This window comes from Chaetodon auriga, chromosome 24, assembly GCF_051107435.1.
Source record: "Chaetodon auriga isolate fChaAug3 chromosome 24, fChaAug3.hap1, whole genome shotgun sequence".
NCBI lineage: Eukaryota > Metazoa > Chordata > Actinopteri > Chaetodontiformes > Chaetodontidae > Chaetodon > Chaetodon auriga.
In genome coordinates this window covers 816,867-831,850 of record NC_135097.1, presented here as the reverse complement: position 1 = coordinate 831,850, position 14,984 = coordinate 816,867, and the positions used below count along the sequence as shown (strand labels likewise).

General features: G+C 44.8%; 1 protein-coding gene across 1 annotated transcript; it reads left to right on the top strand.

The window, feature by feature from the left end:
- On the top strand, positions 1–8,032 carry LOC143317402 (alpha-tectorin-like). The gene is made up of 15 exons (XM_076725552.1): positions 1–46; positions 395–480; positions 1,057–1,159; positions 2,839–2,965; positions 3,406–3,646; positions 3,870–4,026; positions 4,194–4,281; positions 4,587–4,649; positions 4,848–5,050; positions 5,452–5,583; positions 5,975–6,162; positions 6,443–6,594; positions 6,673–6,909; positions 7,050–7,212; positions 7,940–8,032. Exons 1-15 carry the CDS (start codon positions 1–3, stop codon positions 8,030–8,032), a joined length of 2,079 nt encoding a protein of 692 aa, XP_076581667.1.
- Positions 8,033–14,984: the final 6,952 nt, after the last annotated feature.

Below are 14,984 nucleotides of genomic sequence, written 5' to 3'. Positions count from 1 at the left end.
ATGCTCCGCCCCCTGCTCTTCCTGTCTGCTCTCATTGGGCTGGCAGGTAAGCACACGCACGGCAGCCATTTTGAATCTTCAGCCACAAGACGAGTTGAGGGAGTTCAGTAGAAGCAACATGAACGAAGAGCAAATGATCTCAGAGCGAAGAGCAGAATGACTTTAAGTCCATCAGTAACTTTAAGAGCTGATAATCTGCCAGATGTGCAGAAACGTTGCTGACATCTGTTTGTTTCTAAGAAGAAGCAGTAACTGATGATGAGACACGAAGAGATTTGACTGATAAACAAACTCTGTTTTATTTTCCTTCATGAAGTCCACATTTGAATCCTTCTCTGCTGTCCAACCAGCTCACAGACAGTTCTGACCTCTCATGTGTCTCCATCGTCTTCAGGTGCTGAGACGGTCAATGGTTCTTCAGTCGTCGACATCAGCGATTGTCCCATCACGTTTTATGGAAAGCAGTATGAAGAACTCTATGTGAGTAGGATGAGGCCTGATGCTTGAGAATGTCTTTGTTTGCTTCCATCTGCCGTCACTACCGATGCTCAGCGTCCAGCTGTGGTAGAGATGATGTGTGCAGACTGAGGGAACGTCACCAGTCAATGAAACCATAACCTGACGAGATCAAGACGCTGCAGATTCTGAGCCAGGTGTCGCAGTTGATCTCCTCCGAATGTAAAACCTCAGGGCATGATGGGAAACGGCTGACTCTCCCCTGATCTAAGAGCTGATTGGTTTAGATGTTGGATCAGCAACATGACGTTTCATAGAAACTTTTCATTTTGTGTTGAATTGGAGAGATTCTGACTGTGTTAGTCAGATTTTGTCCTCTGAAGGTTTATTCTGTTAACACGCTGAATGTTGTGTGGTCGATTGATTCCATCAGTCAGATCAATAATGAAAACCGTCGTCCTCTCATCGTGTCTTTTCATCTTCTGAATGTCTTTCGTCGGAGAGCGAACTGAATGAAACCTCTGCAACTCTCTGAGTCAAAGTTCAGTTTTGTACAAAAGTTATTGTTGGTATTTTACTTCTTGTCTCTGATTTTCTCAGGTGAGCTTCGAGAGTCAACAGTTAGTCGTCTGTTTCGACGACTATTACAACGTCTCTCAACCTGCACAGGACTGTATTCTGGGGCTTACAGTCGACAAAGAGAGTGCTGATATTGAGACAAAAAATCCATCGAGCTATTATGAAAATCTTTTCCGTGGCAAAGTACCAACCATTGTGAATGACCTTAAATGTTACGTAGAGATTGCTGGCTACTCTAGTTCATCTGTGAGTGTTCCTCAGTGTCATGACTAAATACATTTGACCAGTGTTAATGTTCACTCAACACAACTTAATTTGTTGAAAAAGCTTTTGAAGGAAACTTCCTAACAGTGTCTGTATCTCCTCTGTTGACTCTTTGCAGAGTAAGTTCAATCTAGCTAACTTTGGGACACAAGCAGTGCTGTTTTTCTTCATTATGAGGACTGGTTCATTTGTGAGTATATGAAATACATACATATTTGCATCCATATAAATATACTGACGGAATGATGTAAGGCTGCAGATGATTGATGAACAGTTACAGACTGTGTAGTTTTATGTGTGTGATGTCTGTTAGGATGAAGAACTGAGTTACTTGTTGTGTGTAGGATTTAGGGGGATCCACTGGCAGAAATGTCACATAATAATCATCATCGTGTTTCCATTAGTGTATAACCACGTGAAAATAACAACAGACGTGTTCTTGTTAGCTTAGAATGAGCTCTTTCTATCTCCAGAAGGAGCAGGTCCTCCTCCACAGAGTCCACCACGTTTCTACAGTAGCCCAGAGCGGTCAAACCAAACACTGACTCTGGAGACGGACTCTGACGTTTTTCACATTTCTCAGGGCCGTCGTAGAGGAGGGTGAGACGGGGGGTGTTCAGTTGGTTGCAGTCTGCAACTTGACCTCTAGATGTCACTAACTCCTGCACACTGGACCTTTAAAGCTGCTGTGTGTAGGATCAGAACATTTCTGACTCTGGCGACTCCTAGTGGTGGTATCAGGAAACACTTTGGCTGACAGCAGTGAAACTCCGTTCTCCCCCCTCCACCCTCCCAAACTCACCCAGTGACACTGACATGAGTGGACTGAAGGCTACACAGAGACTGCACCACTTTACATCAAGATCGTCTTATTTCCCAAAAAACACGACAGCAGAATCATTTCCAAGATGCTCCAATCACATACGACACGTGGAGCGTCCCGCAACCATGACATCACAACGTCCCTGATGGAGTCCAGCCAAAGACATTTGTGGATCGTCGTCTCTCGTCTGTCTCTCTCCTCATTTCCTGTCACTTTTCTACTGTTAGCTGTCTAAATAAGACAAACATTATCCCCAAAAATACTTTAAACGAACCTGCACATGGAGTCAAGGTCACTTTTTACTCTTGTCAAAAACTGGACAAAACGTTTAGTTTAACAAGTGGACGAAGACATTTTCCCACAGAGTTTGGTCTGTGTTTATGTTAACATGTATGAATTCAGTCTCCTCTGTGACAGTAACACTGGTTGTGTTTGTTGCTGTTTAGGAGTTTGAAACTTTGGTCAATGGATCCACAATCGATACGTTCACCTTCTCAAGTGGTGCTAACATAGGAGTCAATGATGGTGGCGACATCAGTGCATGCAGACACTCAGGTTGGCAAATCCACTGATTCCACAAATGAACCTCAGAGTCTGTGACAACTAAACTGAAATATTTTAACACTCCTGTTTTTGTTTGCTTTGGGTCACAGTTTGGAAACTTGTCAGTGAACTTTGACTTTTTAACCTGATGCAAACCTTTCGTCACCTTTCAGGTGTCATGTACAAATATGGAGGAAACGCCTCTGACCCAGAAACCTGCTTCAGTCTAACCTGTAATGATGATGCAGTCCTCAGTACCACTCAGTGTGGCCCTCTGGAGTATTGTCAAGGCAATAACATGTAAATACATGTCCTACATATGAAGCTATATTTATTCAGGGAAGTTCCATTGAGGGCATCACTCTCCTTTAAGTGGATCAGGACCAGGTTCGAACACAGCACAGTTTTCATTAACTGTGATGTGGTTACTGAGATCAAGTGTCCAGTGTGTTACTGGAGAACGTTCCAGAACAACAGTGAGACGTTTCCCTGGAAATGAACCAAATGTTGATTTTTCTGCCGAGTCCTTCAAGTCACTGCTGTTGGCTGACGTGAGCCAGGCCTGTGAAAACATTACAATCAATTATTATGTAGATAAATGCCTCAATGACGACATGAACATGAACACATGAAGACTTCACTCCTGCAGTTTGTTTGTTTGAGGGCCCCCTGGTGGTCGCGGCCCTCAGCAGCAGCTGCTGATGGTGTTTGTTGTTTCTGTCCTTCTGTGCCTCCATCAGCTGCATTCGTAACTCCGTCTGCACTGTGACCGGCCCCGCTGTCATCGGCTTTTACGGTGATCTTAACACGGTCCAGGATCGGTGTGCGTACACTCTGCTGTCTGGTTCGACAGTCTCCGGCCTCACTGTGGTGGGGTATTTCCGGGAACGCCGTCGTAGAGATGTGAGCTTTTTGGACAGTGTGACACTGCAACTGGACGGAGAAGAAGATGTTCACCTGGAACAAGGGGGGATAGTTAAGGTAAGCTACCTACAGCCACAGTCAAGTCAGTGTGGACTTTGATCCCAAATCCTCGTCTCATCCTCTGCTGTGTCAGCTCTCATCTTTCTTCTCAGGGACATGAGAAGCACTTATTTTAATACTGGTGAACTTGGTGGTTGTGGCAGTGAAAACAGCCTGTTTGTGTGTGTTTGTGATGATTGAACCTGTGTTTCCTCCACTTTGTCTCTCTGCTGTGATGCAGCTGGGAAACACAATGCAGACCATCAACGGCTCGACTGTGCTGTCAAACGGTGTGGAGGTCTCTGAGGACCAAACTGGAGTCACTGCCAAGGTGTCAGTGCTCAACTACACCATTTCTGTTTTCTTTGACGGCAACACCGCACAGATCTTCTCCACAGGTACAGAAACTGAAATCCTACCACTCACCACACAGGAGTAATGATGACACTCAGCGCTCATTTGGGGCATCAGAAAGATGAACCAAGCTGTCAGTTAGTGAGCTGCTGTTCATCCAGTTTGAACGTTGATACTGATCTAACACACATTCTTTCTCGAATCTGTCCAGGACCTGCTGGAGAATATCAAGATCTGGGGGGCTTGTGTGCCAACTCCAGCACGTCTTTGAGTGATGAGAGACTTCCTGGGGACAACGAGTAAGGCTTCAATCACAACCCACTGAATACTGTTGGTCACAGCGTTCAATGTACTTGTCTCTCATTGAAATTCAGTCTCTGAACACATCTCAACTTGTCTGGAACGTTCATGTTTCGGTTGACTGACTTGACTTTAAACGATCTGGACGCCTCTTGAAAAGATGAAAGGTTCCTTTGACTTGTGGACTGAAGCAACGATACAAAGCTCATATGAATCTATAACACTCAGAAAGTGTGTTTGTGTGCATCTGAACAAGTGCGAGCAGGGTGTCAGTCCTGACTTTGTGTTGTGTGTCGCCCCCTAGCTGTGAGGTGCTGTACAATGACACTGCTGACAGTTCGATCAACTGCACCACGATGACTGAACAGTAAGCAGATGAAACAAACTCTCTGTATTATACTTTCATGTGTGCTAAATGTCATGTTACATCACATGTTTCATGTCATGTGATGTGAGGAGGGATGGAAGATGAACACACCTGAACTCAGATGATCCACCTGTAACTCAGCACTGATTGGACGTCATCCTTCATCTCTCTTTCTGTCTCTTCACATCTGTGGAACAGCTGTAATCTCCTGAATGACACGGTCTTCACCAGCTGTCACAACCACATCGATCCAACCTCCTACATAGACGCCTGCATCGACACTTTGTGCAAATACCCTGCTGTGGACGGTCTCGACTGTCAGTTCCTGGATGCCTACGCCAGACACTGCAGCCTGCAGATCAACGACACAGTGGACAGCTGGAGGTCAAAGGCCGGCTGCTGTAAGACTTCTCTCACTTCACATCAATTCAGTGAAGCTTTATCAACATGTTTTGAATAACAGAATCTAAATGTAAATGTCAACTCGTTCTACTGTATTTAACCTGAAATACTCAGAAGAAAAAATAAGTCTAAATCTAAAGACTAAAACAAGACAACAAATGTCTGACCTGAAAAAATCTTTGTCTCGTTTTTCAGTTAAACTTTCAGAGCCCAGTTTTCACAGTAGTTGTGGAGAATTGATTGATTGCTGTTGCAGTCCTTGTGTGTTTGTGACAGAATCAGCAGGTCATCTGCATTAAAAACAGTCAGCGTCTCCACTGAACTGTGTTTTTTTAGTGCTGTTTCATTATTGCAGTTTGTGTCATTATTCTTTACATGTGTCTCTCTGTCTCTCTTTCAGCCTCCCCTCAGCCCTTCTGTCAGGGAAGGATCTGCAGTGATCATGAGTTCTGTGCAGAGACCATCGGTGGTGAACTCGGCTGCTTCTGTCGGGCCGTTTTTGCCTTCCCGTACAAATCCAATGACACTTTGGGTACGACAGCTGCGACACGACACCATGACTGACTGGTGCAGAGTCCTGATCCTCAGAGGATGGAGGGTTTTCTCACAGGGAGACTTGTTTCACACAGCTGAGCTGTTGTGGAGCTGATGATAACTGACCTTCAGCACTCAGTTTGACTGAATGTTTGTTATCAGGAGCACAGATGAGACTTCATTAACTCAGCTCTTCTTTTTCACTCTGATGGTATCAAACCACAAAAACTGGTAGTTCGGTTCCGAATGAAAGAACCGACAAAGGTCACCAAAGCAGGATTGAATGGTTTGACTTGTTTTTGTCCCTCATGGTGTAAGTGTCTGTCCGGTCTGTCCTCTCTAACATGGTCTTGTATTTGTCTCCCTCGTCTGTTCTGCTGGACGTTCAGGTGACCCGACGGTCTGCGAGGAGAACTCAGCTTCACTTACTCTGGTCGGGTGTCTCCTGGAGGAGAGAGGCATCAACTACACAACCTTACACCTCAATGACCCCACCTGCACAGGTCAGATGGATGAGGTGGACCACATGGTGACCTACAGCTACAACAGCAGCGACCCCTGTGGGACGGAGGTCACGGTGGGTTCTCCATCACATCTTTACTCTCAACAAGCAGCCAAATGTCTTCCAGCACTCTGCTGAGCTTCTCCTGCTCTCCTCCAGTTTGGGATCTTTCTGTGGGTTGGGCTTCAGCTCTGACCTCCTTGGTTTCCAGTGATGATGGTCATCTATGAAGCTTATTCTAGCCAGTCAACACCTCACAAATGTCACATTTTAAGGCTGAATGTAAAGAGTTGTGATGAATTTGTGAGGAACTTGTGCCGTAACAACATCTCCATGAATCTCCATCACCCTGCAGTCCAACAACAGCCTTCTGATCTACATGAACACCATCACAGCCCAGGACAGCTCCTCTGACAACATCACTCGCCAGGACCAAGTCGACATCGACTTCTCCTGCTACTATACTCAGCCAGATGTCAACAATATGACCTTCAGAATCAAGGACAGGTGAGTGGAGGCTGTTATCTTTGTGTTGTGAAAAGGTTTGTGAGTATAAGACAGCTGAAGTGTATTTGTTCTCTGCAGCTCTGTGATCCAGAAGATCATATCTGGAACTTGGAATTACACTCTGACCATGAAAGCCTACACTGACGCCAGACATACAGAAGCTGTGGACTCCAACACCGAAGTCCAGCTGAACCAGAAGATCTGGGTGGTGCTGGAGACTGACGGGCTGGATGACGGTCTGGTCGCCCTGGTGACGGACTCCTGCTGGGTAACCAACCAGGCTGAGACTCTGAGATACAACCTGATCAAAGATGGGTGAGATGAACACAGAGGTGGTTGCTGCTCGCTGCTGTTCCAAATGAATCAGAAGCAGGGACTCGTTAATAAATGTGCTTCTTGATTCCTGAAAACAAAGTGTGCTCTGATGTGATGTGTGTTTAACTGTTTGTGAGCAGCTGTGCGAAAAGCGATGATGAGACGGTGGATGTGGAGGGAAACGGAGAGGGACTGTCCAACTACTTCTCCTTCAACATGTTCCAGTTCACTCGGAGCTCTGGTGACGTCGACCTGCACTGCAAACTCCACCTGTGCGCCACCCTGAACCAGACCTGCACCCCGGTACGCCTCCCAAACACACCACACACACACTCGTGAAACCAGCTGCTCCTCCCTGGATAACAGTTAGAACAGGGTGTCTGCCGGCCTGGTGGTTAACTCACGTACCGCAATCTGTGATGGCAGCGTCCCCGGGTCGATTCCAGCTCAGGGCGTTCATTCCACATTCATCCTCGTTTCCTGTCACCTGTATATTTTCCTCTTCAGAATAAATGCATAAATGCCCCAAACAATCTTGATTAAAAGCAGTTAGAAGAGCAGTTACAGATGTGTCAGCTGCTGCTGAGCTTCCATCACCTCCACCAGAGACCGTCTGTTTCCTGTTGCTTTGTTCACTCTTCTAGTCCTGACCTGCATCACATGAACGCCCTCACTCTCAAACACTCGCTGCTGCCGTAACTAATTTTGGATCATCCAGAAACAGTTGATGGCTTTTTTTTTCCAGTTGTTCTCCCGAAATCACAGCTGCCATCAGCCAATCAGAGTGTCTGTCAGTCACTGTGTGTATTTAGACTTACATTTCTAAATACTTTCTCCCATTACAATAAGAAACGTAAAGGCTTGACAGAGGAGTACTTTCTGCTCACTGTTCCAGTGTAAAACATGTAGATGTTCAAACTGAAGGACACGAAAGGTGAGATGTTTGCTCTCAGCAGCATCGGTCCACCATGAATGGATCAGTGTTGATCTTCCAAAGTCTGGACTTCATCTCTCTGTCTTGAACTTCCAGGACTGTGGTGGAGCTCCTCGGAGACGCAGATCTGCCACGCTGAAATATGAAGATGAAGCCCCAGCCTTCATCACCATGACCTGGACTAATTAGGTAAGATACAACTCTGCTGCTGACTGGTGACATCAGAGCAGCTGACCAATGAGGCGACAGCAGAGTCCTGCTGACCAGTGAAGGTGTGGTCGACCAAAACACCTCAAGTCCAGCTCCAAAATCTCCTCTTTGTGTTGATGCAGAGGTGATGTGAGGTGAAGTCCAACCTCTGAATGTGTTTGAACAAGCAGGATAAAAGCTGCTTTAGTCATGTTGACCTCTGAAACAAAGCTACAGGATCATCATCATCATCATCATCATCATCATCATCATCTGTGGTCACCACTGCTGTATGAGAGTCCAATAATAAGCAAAAGGAGCCTCATTGTGCCTTCAGCCAGAGAGAGAACTAGATGCTGCATCTCTATCTACTAAATCAACCATCAGACGAGCAAACAGAGTTCAACAGTTTCCTCTTTATCAGGCGTTGGTGGCAGGTCAGCAGTGGGCGGGTGGCGCTCTCTAGTGGTGAAAAACGTGGTCAACATGTAAATGTGTTACTCAGAGACGCTCATGCTTTCAGACCGGTGGAGACGGATCAAAGAGAGTCAGAAGGAAGAACCGTGACATGAGTGATGTTTGATGATCCGATGTAGAAAGTAAGATGTGAGTCTGACAGGGAGGACAGGAGGGTTTTTCTGCTCAGCTTTCAGACTCATCACAAAACAACAGAATGAAGACAGTTCAAGAGTCACACATGCTGACTTCAGTCGGGATGCAGGTTTGGAGAAAAGTCATCACTCACACTTTGGTCTGCTTGTCTTCTCAGGTGGTTTCCACGGTGACTGGGACCGACCAACAGGCTGTCCACCTTCACAGCAATTGACTGTTGCTCGGTCCTGATCCAGAGCCCGGGCGAGTTCATCCTGCGCTCTCAGAACGACATCTCCTGAAAGGATTAGCTCAGTCCTCACAGCAGATTTTATGCAACTGGAAAACACTCTTTTGATTTCACCTTTTTTCACTGAAATAAGAAACAGTATAAAATCATCATTATCAAGAACTATATGGTGAAGGGAAGTGTGTGAGGAAGTTTGGCGTGAATTCCAATCATGTTATTCATGGTGTCGTATGTCTACTCTCCTACTAATCACAATAATCAGATGGTATTCAGGAACTCTCAGGGTGATTAATGATAAGTATAAGAACAGGTTCCATGTTGAAGACACTTCTTAGAAAAGAGGCAGCGATGTGGACACCACAGTAGAACTTTAAACTGCTTTATATGCACTTCTGTTCTTTTTCTGGAGACAGCAGTTTCTGTCAGCTTGTGCCTGTAACATGATATCAGTTCATCACATCAGCTCACTTTGATCCGTGGTTGAGAAGAGAAGCTTTGACACTACAAGGTTTAGAAGTGATCTCTGAGGAAAACAGTGAATTCAGTGCAAACGCAGCATCAACACATTGATGATTTACAGATTCCAGGTCAGTCAGAACTGATCTGTGCAGCCTCACTGTACCAACAATGTCAACACAAGACTGGATCCTGCTGTCATTCTCAAAGACATTCACAGGTTTTCTAATACAAGCTGCAACTCAGGACACCGACTAAAACGAAATCTGAACTCTTTAATAACTTTAAAAACTTACCCTTATTATTGTTGTTGTGAACGTTGCTTCCAAAACCTCATTTTGAATCATGAACACAAAATATCTTCTTTTATAACTCAAAATTATGTTATTGCACCTCAATTTTAACTGGCCAACAACAACATATCACATAAGTTAAAGCCTGAGAAACTGATTCTTTCAAATAAATATCAACTGACAAACTGCTGCTTTCATAACACTGAGATGTGGGTTGTGCTGTTTATCTTTATTACGTTACTGTTATTGCAACCAAAAAAAAAAAAAAAATCAATAAAAGGTTTGTGGGAAAAACTATGACTTTGGATCATTTTATTTCTTTATTTCTTAATGAAAATGAAGTCATTTCTTGATGACATCATCAAGCTTCTTATATTTACTTGTCGTATCTTATAGTTAATCTGTTGCTGTTTAAGTCCACGTTAAGATAACTTCATTGATGCCACGCCGGGGAAATTAAGTTGTTACAACAAGCAAAGTATAATTAGAGCATATGTTAGCATAAATCATGGTAGTGCAACAACAGTCGGTTTGTGATTGGAAATGGGAGACAACATCAGCACAGTGCTACATTCAGCAGTCCCTCAGTGCCATTCTGGACTCCTCTGACCATCTTCTCACATACCTTATGGTTGGCACTTGTTTATTCATCAGAGGTATGGAGGCAGGGAGCAGATGAACCTGATTGTGATCAGAACTACCCAGCAGGGGGAGGGGTGAAGAACAGTCGGCATCCTTAGTGTTTGCATACAGTAAGTCCAGTCTTCTGTTGTCTCTGGTGTGGCATTTAACATACTGGGTGAAGGTGGGGAGAGTGGAGGACAGGGAAGCAGGACTGAAGGCTCCAGAGATGAGGAGGAGGGCCTGTTGTCAGCTGTCTGTTATGATGTTGAGGCCGAGCAAAAAAAACAAGGACGTGAACCCAACAGACAAACAAAAAGGGCAGGACGGAAGCAGTTCAGGGAGGTATTCCAGGTAGGAGGTTCAACAAACTGAGTCTATCCCTGAACTCTGAGTTGACTTACCCTCAGATGGGAAACTCTGAGTATCCGGTTCCAGAACAGCCGATCTGAGTTCGTTCAATCAACTCTGAGTATGTTCACCTTGAGTTAAGCGCGTGCACAACCACTATAAAAAGCCATCATCAATGGAGCCCCGATACCACGAGTCACCATGACAACTGACAAACAAAGATCAAGTTATTTTACCCTGATGGAGCTGGAGGTCTGACTGCAGGCCTGAGTTTGAATGTACTATTCCACTGACTTAACCTTCAACCGTACCTACGATTGTAGCGTACAGTTACGAATATAAATAGGAATAAAATCTGATTTTCATTTAGGTGCAATCCAACAGGGGAGAAACAAACTTGGGAGCAGCTAAAAAGGAAAAATAAAAACACCATTCAAAAAGGTAAGGCATGTTTTGCCAGGCTGTGATTGAACCTCACTTTGATGTTAATTTGATTTTTTTCAATTGATTTATTAAACAAAGTAAATATTAATGCACTTCAAATAGTAATTTAAAGCCCTAACAACATGTTGTTTTAACACGTCATCTCACTTGATCCCCGACCCGGGGATTGAACCAGCGACCTCCTTGCTGTGAGGCACGCGCACTACCTGCTGCGCCACCGTGCTGCCGAGACAGCTGAAGATGTGACAGGAAATTGGGCAGAGAAAGGGGATGACACACAGGAAATGAGCCACAGGTGGGATTCGAACCTGCGGCCACTGCAGAGGACTGACAGCCTCAATACATGGGGGTAAACCCTACCAACTGAGCTATAGGGGCACCCTGTCTACACGAAAACTCAATAAAATACTAATTTAGAAAAGATTAACATTTGAGTTCTGTTCAGCCAACAGAAAGAAGGCAGAGGCCCTCACAGAAAAACCACATGAATTTCACATGTGATTTTGCACATGTTAAGCATAGGAAACATGTGGTTTTGGAACATTTTTCATGGTGTAATGTGTGAAACCCATGTAAATTCCTATGTGAAGCCATGTGATCAGATGTGAAACACATGTGGTACCACATGTTACAACATGTGATCACATGGCTTCACATCATCCATTTCCTGGAATACACCCCGGCTCTGCCTGGGGGGGAAGGGCAGTGGCACTGTATACATCTTTTGCATTTTCATACAGTAAGTCTAGTGTGGCGCGTTCTTTGGCAGGACAGTTGATAAACTGGTTGAAAGTTGGCAGAGTTTATTCCAAAGTATTGTGGTTAAAGTCTTCAGTAATGACTACAAATGCATTTGGTTGCTGCATTTGTAGCTCTGCTACGGTGGAGTGGATGACGTCACGCGCTGCTCCCCCGTCAGCCTTTGGAGGGATGTAAACAGTGACCACGATGGCAGACGTGAAGTGCCGAGGCAAATAATAAGGCCGCATCCTCACAGCTAGCAGCTCAATGTCCGGGCTACAGAAACGTTCCTTACGGTAACAGTAGCATGTCCCGGATTACACCGCTTCTCACTCACAAACATGCCTCCTCCCTTCTTCTGACCGCTCCGAGCCACGTGTCTGTCCGCCTGCACGCAGCTGAAGACGGGTACCTCCACACTCCGGTCTGGGACGTCTGAATGCAACCACGACTCAGTGAAGGCCATAAGGCTGCACTGTCGGTATTCCCACTGAGTCCTGACCAGCGCCACAAGCTCGTCTGTCTCATTTGCTAAGGACCTCACGTTCCCTGTGATGATCACCGGAACAGACAGTCTGTATTTGCGTGCCCTCACCCTCCGTTTGGCTCCAGCTCTGCAGCCCGGACGTCGTCTCTTCATCTTGTCTGGGACTACAATCCTCTCTCCGGGCAGCAGCGTGGGTTTACACAACGTGATCAGCTGCTCGCATGTGTAGACAATGTCCTCACTCCCCTCTGTACGGCCCTCCATTGTAAAGAGTGTAAAAAGACCAAAAGAAACTGCGCTAACATTGCGGCCCAACTACCAAGAACACAGTTAAGAAGCAGACATTAAAAAAACTCACTAAATGAACAAAAATGAAGGAAAAGGACAGAGCTACTGCAACAGGCTGCCACCTAACACAGCGCCATCTTGCATTGTTAACTTTTTGGACAAAAGTGGAGCTCTGTGCCACAGAAGAAGGAGATCTATCAGGCTGTGGCACACAATACTTGTTGGTAGATATATTCACTGCTGGTTTGTCACCAGACTCGTATTTAAATCATTGTGTCATAAAATGGTTCAGGTCATTAGTAACATAACTGTATGATCTACCTTTACTCGGACATACAGGGCCGATCTTCCTGTCCCAGTGGATTTGATGGACCTTTGGATCTCCTCTGGCGTCCGTGTCTGTAGGTTCAGTGGCGTCAGTTTCCTGCTTGCGTTGGTTGTGAAGACATCAAACCGTCCGGTCAGCTGAGGGAAGGTGGCCCTCAGCAGGTCCGGAAGTCAGGCTCCTGCAGGCCTTGACGACACCTCAGGTCCTTCATCGGGGACATTAACACTACCACACCATCAAATCCACCATCGCAACATTCAAGGAACAAATTGTTTTATTATGATTTGTTCTGACAAAACTCTCCAACAGTGAAGTTTCCACCCAATGTGCCACATGTTTTGACCAAACTAGTAAAGTAAGTACTTCATTTATATATCCTCTATCTCTGTGTCGCATTTCGTTTTACAACACACCAACATTTCCACACATAAACTGGATCACTGTGATACTGAAGAAAATGTAAAAGCTTGATTGATGATTGACAGACAGCTTGTGCAGTTGTAAGGAGTGTCTGTGTTTCCTAAAAGTCATTCATGAGGGACATTATAATGAGAATGTCCTCCGAAGGTGTAAGTCACACTGAAGCCTGTAGCGTGTGCATGTTTGAAATTCGACACAGAACACGCTTGAAGTTTCTCCTGAAGTGCGCCAAGCAGCAGGATTTTAAAGGTCCTGTTGTCTAAGCCCAGCTTTAGTTTTAGCTGGAAGTACCTGATGACCTGAGAGGACATTTCACTTGTATGCTGGACTCCTACCGCCATTTTTGAGCACACTGATGTGGGAGTCCTGTAACACACAGACTCTGAGGTTTAGAGGACCCCTCCTCCTGCACTTCACAGACTGACCTCTGCAAGAACATAAACCAATCAAGGAAAAATGGAACAATCCTTCAGTGAAGATCTGTGTGTCAGTGTTATTCACCCACAGACCTACATCTCTGTCTCACTCCAAGAAAACATATTAAATGGCAATATATTCTATCAAACCGTGTATTTGGTGTCTGATGATCCAGATCCCTCAGATCCTCCTGATCTGGACTGGAGCTCTGCACTGGCTCCTCAGCAGACTCCTTCTCCTGATCTTCACCATCCTCTTCCTCAGCATGGCCCAAGACATCCCGGCTCCCTGAGTCCTCCACATCTGAACAGAGAAAAAAAATAAACATACAAAATTAATAAATAAATCAAGACAACAAACCTCTTTAAAAGAGTACAGTGAGGACGTACACATAGGCACAAATACCACGCTGTACAAATACTCCAACAAAAAACAGACTTGTGTGTATATATTTATATTGTTATACTTTGTGCTCTTATTTTTAGTAGATGTGTCCTACACCAACTTCACCACAACAAATTCCTCGTATGTGTAAAATCATACTTGGCAATAAAGCTTTTTCTTCTTTCTTCTTCTTCAATGTTACTAAACTAAAAGTATAGAGTATAATCAGGACAATGTACTTTAAGTATTCAAAGTACTCATTGCAGTAAAGCGTCTCCTGTGTCTGTTGTCCTCTTGTCTCTGGTCTCTGTAGATCATTGTGTGTCTGTGTCTGTTGTCCTCATGTCTCTGGTCTTTAGATCATTGTGTCTCTGTGTCTGTTGTCCTCTTGTCTCTGGTCTTTAGATCATTGTGTCTCTGTGTCTGTTGTCCTCTTGTCTCTGGTCTTTAGATCATTGTGTCTCTGTGTCTGTTGTCCTCTTGTCTCTGGTCTTTAGATCATTGTGTCTCTGTGTCTGTTGTCCTCATGTCTCTGGTCTTTAGATCAGTGTGTCTCTGTGTCTGTTGTCCTCTTGTCTCTGGTCTTTAGATCATTGTGTCTCTGTGTCTGTTGTCCTCTTGTCTCTGGTCTTTAGATCAGTGTGTCTCCTCATTCATGTCTCAGCAGGATGTTCCTGTTGGAGTTGGTTGAGGTGGAGCTCATTTTAACTCAGACTAATGATTCTTTTCATTCTGGATCAATCAGCTGATCATTTCCTCCATCGATTGATCGATTGATCGTCCAAAGCTCCACATTATTACAAACACATTGAGATCATTGAGAGGAAAAGCAGCAAATCAAACATCTGAGAACATCAAACATCTCACAGCAGAGATCAATG